This window comes from Canis lupus, chromosome 15 (genome assembly GCF_048164855.1).
Source record: "Canis lupus baileyi chromosome 15, mCanLup2.hap1, whole genome shotgun sequence".
Lineage (NCBI taxonomy): Eukaryota > Metazoa > Chordata > Mammalia > Carnivora > Canidae > Canis > Canis lupus.
In genome coordinates, this window is record NC_132852.1 from 41,742,124 (window position 1) to 41,754,219 (window position 12,096).

The 12,096-nt window shown below is 56.0% G+C and overlaps 1 protein-coding gene across 4 annotated transcripts in view; it reads left to right on the forward strand.

The window, feature by feature from the left end:
• Positions 1 to 12,096, forward strand: part of PTPRN2 (protein tyrosine phosphatase receptor type N2) — a 726,314-nt gene that overhangs the window by 635,289 nt on the left and 78,929 nt on the right. For all 4 annotated transcript variants that reach the window (XM_072776801.1, XM_072776802.1, XM_072776803.1 and 1 more), the window contains one exon: positions 2,479 to 2,673. In XM_072776801.1, coding sequence (XP_072632902.1) covers positions 2,479 to 2,673 — 195 coding nt within the window. The remainder of the gene's footprint in view (positions 1 to 2,478; positions 2,674 to 12,096) is intronic.

The window sequence follows — 12,096 nt, forward strand, 5'->3', positions numbered from 1 at the left end:
TATGGGCTGGGGACCGTTTCTTCTTGGAGCTTCCTCTGTTTTTAAGCATTTTGTTTGTTTAAAGAAAGACATACAAGCACTGAGTAGGCATCAGAGCGCCGGGCCCCAGGTCCCAGCCCTGCAGGGCCCCGCAGAGCGTCCACAGTCAGCCGCCACATCCCCTGTCCCAAGAGGAGGTCTGAGCACACGACCAGATGCCTCCCCAACCCCACAATGCTGTGCTCCCTCGACAGACACATCAAACTCACTGAGCGCTTGCATGTTCGTGTGGGCTGAGAGCTGTTCTCATTTTTGTTGTGCGAACCCGCACTGTTCTGATGATCGACTGAGGACTTTCCCCATGGCAGCGCAGCACGCACGTCTTCGGGGACGAGACTGGTACCTGCATCTTCAAAGTGGAAACAGGCAGGCTCGGGGCTGTGCGTGGGGGCCCACCCTGCACATCCTCCTCCCAGGGTTTGTGGTCGTCCTCCTCTTTCCCTCCACAGGTGTGGGGCGGGCACGTAGCTGGTGTGACCCCAGCTGCTGTAAATAAACCCCAGCCATCCATCGGGAACCTTCCTCCGCCAGAGGTGCTCCTTCCTGGAGGACATGTTCTGAGCACTTCTGGCTGTGCTGCAGGTGTCCTTCTGCTTCCATTGGACTCACTGCTGACTCTTGCAGGTGAACAGTGTTAAATAAACCACAGTAGTGAGTGCAGACATTGCATTTCGGGTGCTTTCTAACAAAATCCAGTAGGATCCTGCGTGCGTCCATAGAGAGAAGTGGTGACCAGAGCCACCCACCTGTTGGAACCCCCATTGTGTTGGAGGCGGGAGTGTTAAACAACCTCATTGTCTGAAAACCACGTGTGAGCCAGCAAGCACAAGGATGAAGGGGGCACCCGCAGACGTGCAGCCCGGTGTCCTCCTCCTGCCCTTCCGTGACCCATCATGTGAAGTCCCCCGGCCCTCTGAATGCCCACAGCCCTGCTCCTCAAGACCTGCTGCTCTGCCAGGAGGAGGGTCCCCAGAGAGCACCTGTGCTGGGCTGTGTGCACCATCTGGCTCCAGGGAGCTGCGCTGAACGGGGTTTTTCCTCCAAGGTGGCAGCCGCCTCAGGAGGGTCTTCAACGCCAGAGGAAAGGGCAGCTGCGTGAAGGGTTCCGCGGGCCTTACCCTGCCCTGGGGCACCTGAACTGGTGGCACAGGTGACCCTGGGCACCCCCCCCCCGGGAGAGGACACAGACACGGGAGCCATGCAGCTCCCCAGCATGGGAAGCTGGGAAGAAGAGGATTCTTCCCAGGAATGCATTTCTGATTCGTCCCTTGGGCTCAGCTTCTCTTACAAAGTTTTTCTTGCTATCATTTTATTTTGGTGGCTCAGGTTCCCACGGTGGATTCAGGGGGCAGGAGGATGGAATTCATCAGATCATGACGCAGGAGCATGTCCAGGGTGTCTTGCTAGTGAGATGGGGAGGTCCCGGCCAACCCACCCTAGGTGACAGCGGCAGCTGGTGTGCAGCTCCACTGGGTCCCTTGTGTCTGAGCGCCGCCACCCGCCAGTGCCGGGTTCACACGCCACCTTGCGTGGGGACGGCCCGACCCCACAGTGACCCGACAGTAGCTTCGTTCACCCGACATGCTGGGGTTTTCCTTTAAACCTGGACACTTTGTCTTTGGGATATTGTCAGAGAACCAATCCTTTCCACTGAAGCACATGCTTTGTTGTCCATACATGACATTCTCTGCTCGTTTTCATATGGGCCCTCATCAGTTCGGGTGTCGTTGGGGAAAAAAGGGAAGAACCAAAGAGAGGTTGCAGGGTTGCTCCTGAACACCCGAGCACAGCAGCAACTTCAGAGCACCCTATAAACCCCATCTGTCCCTCCACGACCACGATCCTAACACGGAAGGAAAGACGGCCCCATCTGCACATACGTTGCCTCATTCCGAGGATAGTGTAGCATCCCCACCCCGGTGGGTCCAGCGCCCTTTTCACTGTCTATGTGTGTGCACTGTGTGTGTGTGTGTGTGTGTGTATGCTGTGTATGGGTATTCGTGTATCTGTGCAGCTGGGGGTGTACATTCATGTGTGTGACATCTTTGTATGTGGACATACATGTGTGTATCTGTGTGTATAAATCCATGTGTATTTGTGTATATGATGTGCATATACATGTGTGCATCTCTGTGTGTGTATATCCATGTGTGAGATATCTGTGTGTATCATACATCCATGTCTACTATTGTGTGTACACATGCATGTGTGTGTATCCGTGTGTGATATCTGTGTATCTGTGTGTGTCTACTATTGTGTGTGCATGCACACATGTGTGTATCTGTGTGTATGTACACCTGTGCATGTATGTGTGTGATATCTGTGGGGGGGGGGCATGGCCGCAAAAGAGCCATGTGGCCCATAGCGTTTGGGTGGGGCAGGGCTGGGGGCACGTAGTAGCCACAGGAGCAGCACTGACCTGCCTTCCCCGTCTCCCAGGAGCTGTGCCGGCAGCGCATGGCCATGCGCCCATCCGAACGCCCAGAGGCCCCGCACACGTCGCGCATCAACAGCGTGTCGTCCCAGTTCAGTGATGGGCCGATGGCCAGCCCCTCTGCCAGGAGCAGCACATCGTCCTGGTCCGAGGAGCCCGTGCAGCCCCACATGGACATCTCCACCGGCCACATGGTCCTGGTAAGGGCTGCGGTCCTCTCCACCAGGAACCGCAGGGCACACGCCTGCAGGAGGGGGAGTGAGGGTGGGCATGCAGGGAGGGGGCTCCTGCCAACACACGTCCCCTGATTCCCACCACACACCCAGGCCGTGTCAGAAGCCATGGTGACAACGTGCTGGCCACCGAACCCGACTGGTCAGGCAGCTGCCGGCGAGATGAAACCCAGTGTCAGAGCGCCTCAGGCTTGGTCCTCTGGGCTCAGGGGAGGGTGAGCACGTGCACCCGAACACACCTAATCATGCATGGGATTCTGCCCTGGTCATTTTGTTTTCAGTGTGGAATTTGCATCAGTGAGCGCCTGCTGTGTGTGCTGCTGTCGCTCAACCTCTGATCCACCAGGACACAATCATGGTGTCTTCCCCTCCAAGGCAGATCACCAGGTGTGGTCGGGGAGGCAGGGGGGTGTCACTGATTCTACTTAACAGTGAGGGGGACAGAGGTAGGGGCTCAGAGCCTTGCTGGTTTGCAAGACACCCCCTGGAGGCCCTGGTGTAGACAGGCCACCCTCCCCCAGGCCCTGGTGTAGACATGCCCCCCCTGGAGGCTCTGGTGTAGATGCATCCCCCATGGAGGCCCTGGTGTAGACACGCCAACCCCCCCAGCTCCTGGTGTGGACACACCCCCTGGAGGATCTGGTGTAGACATGCCTCCCCCCCCAGCTCCTGGTGTGGACATGCCCCCCTGGGGGATCTGGTGTAGACATGCCCTCCAGACGCCCTGGTGTAGACACCCCCCCCCGCCTGTCCGGCTCCCTATCCTATCTTTCCCCAAACTGCGCGTTGACTTCAGAGGGCCACGTGTGGAGAGGTGGTGCATAGCCGTGCTACACAGTTGCTGTTTGAGTTATGCTAAGAGGTGTCCATCTCACTGGCTGTCTCCTGAAGGCTCCTGGGTCCTTGGGCCACACGCATCTTCCTGTTGGTGCTTGTAAAGCACAGCCCCAAGCTATTAGCCATGACTGTCCTCCTGGAGACAGGCTTCCTGGGGTGATAGGCAGAGCGTGGTCTCCCCACTCCTGAGGCCGCCATCAGGGGAACCCGCACACAGAGCCCTGTGTCCTCGAGCCCTGTAGGCTGAAGCCCAAGATCAAGGGACCACAGCGTGGGAGTCTGGGGAGGCCCCTTCCCTGTGCATAGCTGCCCCGTTCTCACTGTGTCCTCCTGGCTCCTGGGGGGCAGGTCTCGGGGCGGCCACTTGGCGGTTTGCCACCCCAGCCTTGCGTCTCACATCCTGACCCGCAGTGGGAGCACGGTCTGCACAGTGACATGCGTTGGGGGGCCTCTAGGTACTTCCTGCCTGTGCACCCGTCCTGACATTCTGTCTTCTGACCCAGCATGATGGGCGGCGTCAGGCACTCTGGCCACCCTGTGCTGACCACCCCAAGCACCTCCCCTCGTGGGGAGCCCCGGGCCCGGGGTCCCCGCGGGGAAGGCCACAGGCACAGTGTGGCCGGCCCAGGGCCCATTCCATGTTGCCTGGCCGTGTCCTCCAAGGCACCCGCTGCAAACCTGCGTGTGTCAGAACCCCAGGGATGCGCCAATGCCTGACCTTCTACCTCATTAAGGCTACAAGGGAGATAATTCTTCGGTGATCAGTCAGCCCAACTCTCCGTGAGGGAACGTTCATGTTTATCAGACAGCAACATGATGATCTCCCCAAACTACATGCGAAGGATTCAAAGACCATCAGATAAAATACACGAGGTCCAGGTGAATCCTAGGGACCAGCTGCTCCAGATATGCAGCTGCACCATGGACGTCATGCACCTGTGACACCTCAACTTACAGACGTGATGGAGTCCAGGGCAGGGTGGCAGCAGGAGCACCCCATAAGGTGGAGAGGAGATGGCCAAGTTATCTGGAAAACACACTCCTCACCAAAACCTGTGGCCAGTGCGCAACAGTGCAACGTTTCCGTTAGCAAAGGATGGAGAGCGTGTTGGAAGGAACAAGTGCGAGGTTAGAAAGGCAAAATGGACCCGACACGCTAGAGCACTGTCAGGGGCAGCAGACCTGGGGTGGGGCTGACCTAGAAGCAAGGCTGACCTGGGGGTAGAGGTGACCCAGGGGCGGGGCTGATGGGGGGGTGTAGGGCTGACTTGGGGGTGGAGGTGACCTGGAGGCAGGATTGACCCAGAGGTGGGGCTTATCTGGGGGCAGGGCTGACCTGGGAAGCAGGTTGACCCAGGGTGAGGGTCACCTGGGGAAGGAGCCCCCACCTCCCAGTCCCCAGCCCCCTCTTGGTCTGGTTACTCTGCTGTAGAATCCAGGGTTTCCTGCCTGGAAGCCACAGGAATGGAATTCTAGAAATAAACGTTGCAGCCAGCAAGTGACCAGAGAGAGGAAGCAGGCACTGAGGCTTTGCATGGAAGAAGGGAGATCAAGGGCTGACGGGTCAGCAGGGGTCAGGGGTTGCAGGTCACCCACTACTCCACAGTGACAGCACTGGTGATACTAGCCTGCTAGGCCTGGGTAGCCTTCTTGGGGAAGAGGCTGAGGGGGGAAGGATTAGTACCCCTGCTCAAGGGGTCCAGGGTAGGTGGATGGTCCACCCAGAGGTAAGTCAGGGGAGTACATGCTGACCGAGGCCCAGAGACACCACAGGGTCAGGGTTGAGAGGAAAGGCGGGGGCAGGGAATTAGAGGGAATTCTCTGGCAGCCATGGGGTGAGAACGTGGGGAGGGTCATGGCTGCTCCCAGGGGCATCAGAGCTGCCCTGCGGGGGCACCGAAAGGCTCACGGACACCCCCACCTTCAGCCCAGGGATGGAGGGGGCAGTGGATGTGGGCCCACCTGCTCCTGGAGCCTGCAGAGCGTGGGACCAGGTGGGGAGTGTTTGCAGGAGGGTTGGGACCCCTGGGAGCCAGGCCCTGGGGGGAAGCACCTGTGTCAGTAGCCTGGCTGGTGCCTGAAGGAACGTTTGCAAGGGAGCACGGTAGCGTGTAATCAGGGCCAAGGGCAAAGTCTGAAACACGCAACCCCATGCAGCCTACCTTGTGAAGCATTACAAACATCCTCATACCTTGAGTGTCTGAGGGCAGAGCTGCTGGTAAAGGATCATCTTTGAGGTTAGTATTTTTGTTTTTTTAAAGATTTTATTTATTTATTCATAAGAAACCCAGAGAGAGAGGCAGAGACACAGGCAGAGGGAAAAGCAGGCTCCATGCAGGGAGCCTGATGTGGGACTCAATCCAAGGACCCCGGGATCACACCCTGAGCTGAAGGCAGATGCTCAACCACTGAGCCCCCCAGACACCCTGAGTTTAATTTTTAAAGAGGTCTGTTTCCACATCACACTTGTCCTCAGAAGTTGAGCGTGGCGGCCCTGTAGATGCTGAGATCAGGTCAGCGTCCTGCGAGTTGCTGAGAGTTGCTGATGGCCGGGAGCCTGTGGAGAAGTGGCATGAGAGTGAGTGGACACAGAGGAGCCACAGGGCTCGGCCGCCCATCCACCACACTCTTCTCCACTTCTCTCCTGAGTGCGGGGAGCGGGAACATTGAGCAAAAGCTGGCTTGCTGCTGGCTCCGTTAGTTATGGTGTAAAGATAGATGACCTAACCCAGGACGTGGGTGCTGGAGAGCATCTTGGTCCCTGTGGGAGGTATGGATTTCACCTCATAGCACCCTTGCCTTCCCTGCATCCTTGGACACAATGCAGCAGGAATGAGCATCCTGACCGTTTAGGGGACAGCCGCCATCCGGAAGCCATGCAGTGGGAGCCGTCGTGCACCCCGTTTCACAGATGGAGACCACGGGACTGAGTGGTACATGCAAATGACTGTCCCAACCCCAGGAAGAAAGACGAAAGGCCTGGCGTCTTTGAGAACAGAGGGAATGAGCTGCAGCAGGTGTCAGCTCAGCAGCTGACTGAGGGCTGTGGAAGGCCTGCGAGGGCTGGCGAGCACTGTGCCCACAGTGGGGACCCCGGCGCTGGCAGAGCCCTGCCTCGCCCATGTCTCTGCCTCCTGGGTGTCCCACGTTCCTTCTCCAGCCTCCCCAACCATTTCCGTCCCAGCGGCCTCCTGGGTCAAGTGCTCCTTCATACTCCCCAGGCCCCAAGTCCCCTGCTTACCTGGGAAGGCTGGCGGCAGGTGCTCCGACTGCAGGCTGGCACAGCATGGCCTCGGGCAGCTTACAACCAGGACCTCATAGTCTTTCTAAAAGGATGCAGTTCTGTGAGGCTCCTTCCCTCCCTGAGGCCTGAATGAGCATCATGGCACTCTGGCCGCCATCCTCACCGTGAGGTGACTGCCCCTCAATCCCCACCCCGGAGCCAACGTTATTGTCAGGTGTTTGCTGCTTGGAACGGAACACAGTCCTTCATGGGACCCAGGGTCTGAGAGGGGGCTCCATAGGAGTACATGACTCTGCTCTGCATGTCTTGACAGACCCTTAGTTCTCTGTTACTCCATTTACAGTCACCTATGCTGCTAGGGGTGATTTAGGCAGTTTTCAAATTTCGCCACTTCAAACACAGCATATGTGAAAATAATCCCAGGCTAAACGTCTAGAAGACCCTGGGTCATTGAGGATGCAGTTTCATTTATTTGGGGAGGTATCAGCAAACTTCCTGCCAAACGTTTGACTGATGGACATTCCTACCAGCTCGGTAAAACACGGTGCCTGTACCCCAGATGCTCCCCAGCCTTGGGTATGGCCAGCCTTCATCTTTGCTGCTGATGTGTGGAAATGATATTTTAAAGCAGGTTTTTTAAGATTTTATTTATTTATTTGAGAGAGAGAGAGAGTACAAGCAGGGGGAGCGGCAGAGGCAGAGGGAGAAGCAGGCCCTCCATAAAGCAGGGAGCCCAACATGGGGCTCGATCCCAGACCCTGGGGTCACGACCTGGCTGGAAGGCAGACACTTCACTGACTGAGCCATCCAGATGCCCCTAAAGCAGTTTTAATTTACATTTCTCTCATTGTACATAAGACTGAGCAACTCTTCCAACATTTGGGAGCTCTTACTGTTCCTCCTGAGAACGGCTTCAGAAGTGTCCCCTCGGGGCTGCAGGGCTACCGGCCTCTGAATGTGCACACGTTCTGCGCATTCATGCTGACGACAGTGTACGGACCTCGGCACTGTAGTGAAGCCGAGGTGCTCTTGTCCCCTGTGTGACTGACTCTTCCACCTGTGGGAGGGGCTCTGCTAGCGATGGATTTGGAGGAAGTTTCAGTACGAACCACAAAAATGAACCCTCCGCAAGGTCCCCCTGGAACAGAGACATGCATCACCAGGTTGGGAGGCTGGCAGGCTCCAAGCCTCACGACGTTTCCCGTGCACACCAGCATTGTGAGGTGGGCCAGGAGTGTCGTTTCCTATTCTAAAAACAATGTTCCTGGTGACATGAGTGGGGAGGGCGCCCCCGAAAGTCCCGAGTGCCTGGCTGCTGCTCGGTCTTCCTCCCTAAGGACCTGTCCTGGGGGCTGGAACAGCAGAGATGGACTTCCTCACGATCCTGGAGGCCACAGTGCTAAGATCCAGTCGTGCACAGGGCTGGTTCCTCCCGGGCCGCTCTCCCTGTGTATGGGCGGCCGTCCTCTCCCTGTGTCCTCAGTGGGTGTCCCTCCGTGTGTGTGTGTCCTCATGTCCCCTTCTTACCAAGACACTGGGCACCCCAGGTCAGGGCCCATCCTAGTGACCTCGTCTTACCTTAGCTACCTCTTTAAGACCCACCTCCAAATACAGGTATGCCCTGAGTCCCAGGGGTGGGGGCTTCCACGCAGGAAGGTGGGGACGCTGTGAGCCTGTGACAAGTGCCGGTGCCTGAACTACCCCATGTCTTCTGTAGTTGAGCCAGGTGCCAGGCCCTGGTCTTTCCCATCGTGTTTCCCATGCACTGCAGGGCCTGAGCAAGCGATGACACTGCCTGTGCCCGGCTCTGCAGCCTGCACACCCCGCACCCTGAGAGCTGCGCAGGGCCCCAGAGATGGGCTGGCAAAGCATTCATAGCTCCTGCTCCTTCCAGGCTCACATTCCCTGCCTCCTGCCCCCAGCCCCTACCTCCTGCCCTGGCCCCACCTCCCAGCCTGTCACTGTTACTCTGGGAGAAGGCAGCTCTGCAGGAGGCCACCTGGGAAGGGAAGTAGCCACTGGGCTTTAATTCAGTAACAGCATGTGGCCGCCCTTACATAGGGCCTGACGGTTTCCACCCATGAGCTAGGCCCTGGGGACAGGTGCTCAGGGCAGGAGGGACAGGCCAGGAGCACCTCCTTAGTGGAAGGGGTGCGGGGGGGCTGACCCAGCCAGATGTTCTGGGAGCTGAGCCCCGGAGCCAGGTGCTCTGCACCAGAGACGTTCCCGACCCCCAGGTTCCCTGCTGTTGGGGATAGGAGGGACGGTGCCCTGTATCCGCACCGCTCTCACAGTGCTGCTGCCCCTGCCCCACAATCGTTCCTGAGGCACCCGAGGCTCCTTTGGCAGCTGGGACATTGGTGACTCTCAGCAGCTTGATCTTGACACAAGCAAAGAGTGTCAATTCTGTTGTTCAGTCTTTATAGGGACGCGTGGATTATTTATTGTGTTTTTGATGGAGGAATGTGATCTGCTGTGTTGTTTTTTAACATCTGCTTTATTATTTAAAGTGCTAGGATGAGGCTAGAACATTTCCCCTGCTTGTTAGACCTTCTCGTAGTATGTAAATTGGGTAAAGCAGAGTAAGTGAAGTCAGACATACAATTATATTCGTTGAATTAAGTTAAATAATCAAACACTGCATTTGGTAGTTAGCGGGTCTAGGAGCTCATGTCTATGAGAAATCAAAATCGGTGCCCAAAACAGGACATGGAGGGTGTTCATTCACATATATGTGAGCAGGAAATACTTTCTGAGCATCCAGGGACCTACTGGGGCTTCCCTGATATCAACCTGACAGGATAAGCCACAGAGAGATGCTCACATCTCCCCCCACCCCCATCCTGGCCTGTTCAGTTGCCTCTAGAGGGTGCAGAGGAATGCACCGGCAGCAGCACGGTTCCCGGCCCAGGATGGAGCAATGTGATTGTGTCTGTGCAAACGAACGCAAAAATTTAACGCTGTCTAAAACGCGGTTCTTGAAATTGCACAGAGCCTGTCGTTCCACAAATAACTCATACGCGGACAAGCATCCATTGAGTTTGCTCATTTTTGTGTCCTTGGCATCGAGCACACAGCCCTTGGATATAGCAGGCATTGGATAAAAATCGTCCACATGCCCGAGTGAAGTAGTGATGAGTGTTTCACTCCGGAGAAGTTTACAGTCCATCTGAGGAGGCGTGGACGTCTAGAAAACGCTGGAACATCCGAAGGCCAAGTCATGCTCTTTTGCTGGGAAGATTTCTTCATTCCCTGTGAAGGTGTGCAGTGGACAGGGAGGCTGAGGGGAGCTGGCCCCGAGGGTACTGACTGGGCACAGTCTTGGTCAGAAAGGAGCAGCTGTTTGGGGTGAGTGGAAGGCAGGGTGGGCAACAGCACAGCTCCTGGGAGCCCTGCAGCAGTCCCTAGGGCCGCAGTCTGTAAAGGACTAAGTAGCATGAAGCCGGGCCACACCCAAGCCAGACTGAGCCACCACGTGCAGGCTCATGCCTGATCCTCACACGACGGCCGTGGCTCCTTGAACAGGAAAATAGGGAAAGCGGCATCCACTTGTCCACTTACCCATGTTTGTCTGCTAGGAGGTGAGAGCACATGTGACAAACAAGCTGGGGACCCACAGGGTCTAGACCACTGCGCTCTGACGTGTTTGCCTGAAAATGTTCTGGCAAATCCTCCTGCTGGCATAGTAGACTAGCCAATAGTCCAAGACTCGTTAACTGTTTCTCATTACTTTAAAAATCCCATTATCTGTGATGCCGCAGCCATTGAGGAGGCAGTTTGTGGCCAGCACAGCGGCTGCCATGCACATCCTTCCACTTTCCTCCAGAACCCACTCCCTTGTCCTGGGGTTTCCCTGGGCCCGGTCTTGGTGCAGACCTGTTCTATTCCTACTTTCGCTCCAGCCTGACTGAATTCCTCCATCAGAGAATCCCTGTTTTGCATTGGTCCTCAGAGTCCAGGTGGCTCAGCGGTTTAGCACTGCCTTCAGCCCAGGGCATGATCCTGGAGACCTGGGATCGAGTCCCACATTGGGCTTCTTGCATGGAGCCTGCTTCTCCCTCTGCCTGTGTCTCTGCCTCTCTCTCTCCTCTCTGTGTTTCTCATGAATAAATAAATAAATAAAATCTTAAAAAAAGAAAAGAAAAAACCACCATGCATTGGTCCTCAGAAATGACAGGCCATTCACAGCCAACAAGTGACCGTCTGTGCTCTCTGCTCTTGTAGAAGCATCTGGGGCACGTGTGCTCCTGTGCCCTTGCGTCTCTTCCACGTGTCCTCTTTTTGTACCCCCACCTGCATTCCAGGGGCTTCCCTCGGGGCTGTTGTCCAGTTTGCACTGTTTCTCTTCAGCAGCGTCTAACTGGTATGCAATCCACCCATTGCATGGATGATTGCAAGGAGCATCATTTTCATTTAAGGTTGATCTCTTCGTTCTTTTTCGAAACTGCCCGCCATGCTGTTCTTCTCCGTTGATCCCCATTGCAATAGCTTCAGTCTTCATAGATGTATTATTTGTGTTTCTGCCTAATGCTCTGTCATCTAGGTTCTTCTGAATCTGATCCTGCTCTTTGATGTGTTTTCTGAGTTGCTCATGGGAGTTTGTTTCTGGCAGGTTCTGTGACTTCCAGAATTTCATGAAACCATGCCGAGGGTGATCACCTCGAGAGAGGTTCTCGGGTTACTTTGCCAGACACTTTGGGCTCCCGTGGAGCCGGACCATGTTCATATTGGTTCCTCTCCTGGAGGCCTTCAGACCACCCACATATTGTACGGTTGAGCCTCAGTCCTAGACGAGGCCTGTGGTGCAAACACTTTCCCATCCTGAATCCATGTGGAAACAGACATTCTTTCTCATGCCGCAAGCAAGCCCTTTCCCTGGGGACAGGGTCTCACCAGGGCTCTGGTGTGCAAGGAGGGGTAGGGGTTGTGGACTCCTACATCCACCTTCTACCTTCTGCCCCCAAAACCCCACATGGACAGGAAAGCCAACACCTGGGTTTGAGGTGCAGGAAGTTGTGTGCTCTCCCTTTCTCGGGGGCTTGAGAGCCTTCAGGTCACAAGCTACCCATGTCACTGTTGTCCTCATCCTGGATTTCAGAGGATTTCCCTTCATCTTATGAAAATCTGACTGTGCCCTTAATCAGTGTTTCTACACGTCTTGTGGGGGAGGCTCTTCAGGTCGCCCCATTGCTCACGTCCCTGGGAATAGAAGACTTACAGAGAGTTAAACAAAGGGAACAGGGGATATGCCCTTTGATTTTGCATCACCTTGACAGCCGCACGTGAGAGCCAGTTTCATGAGACCTATA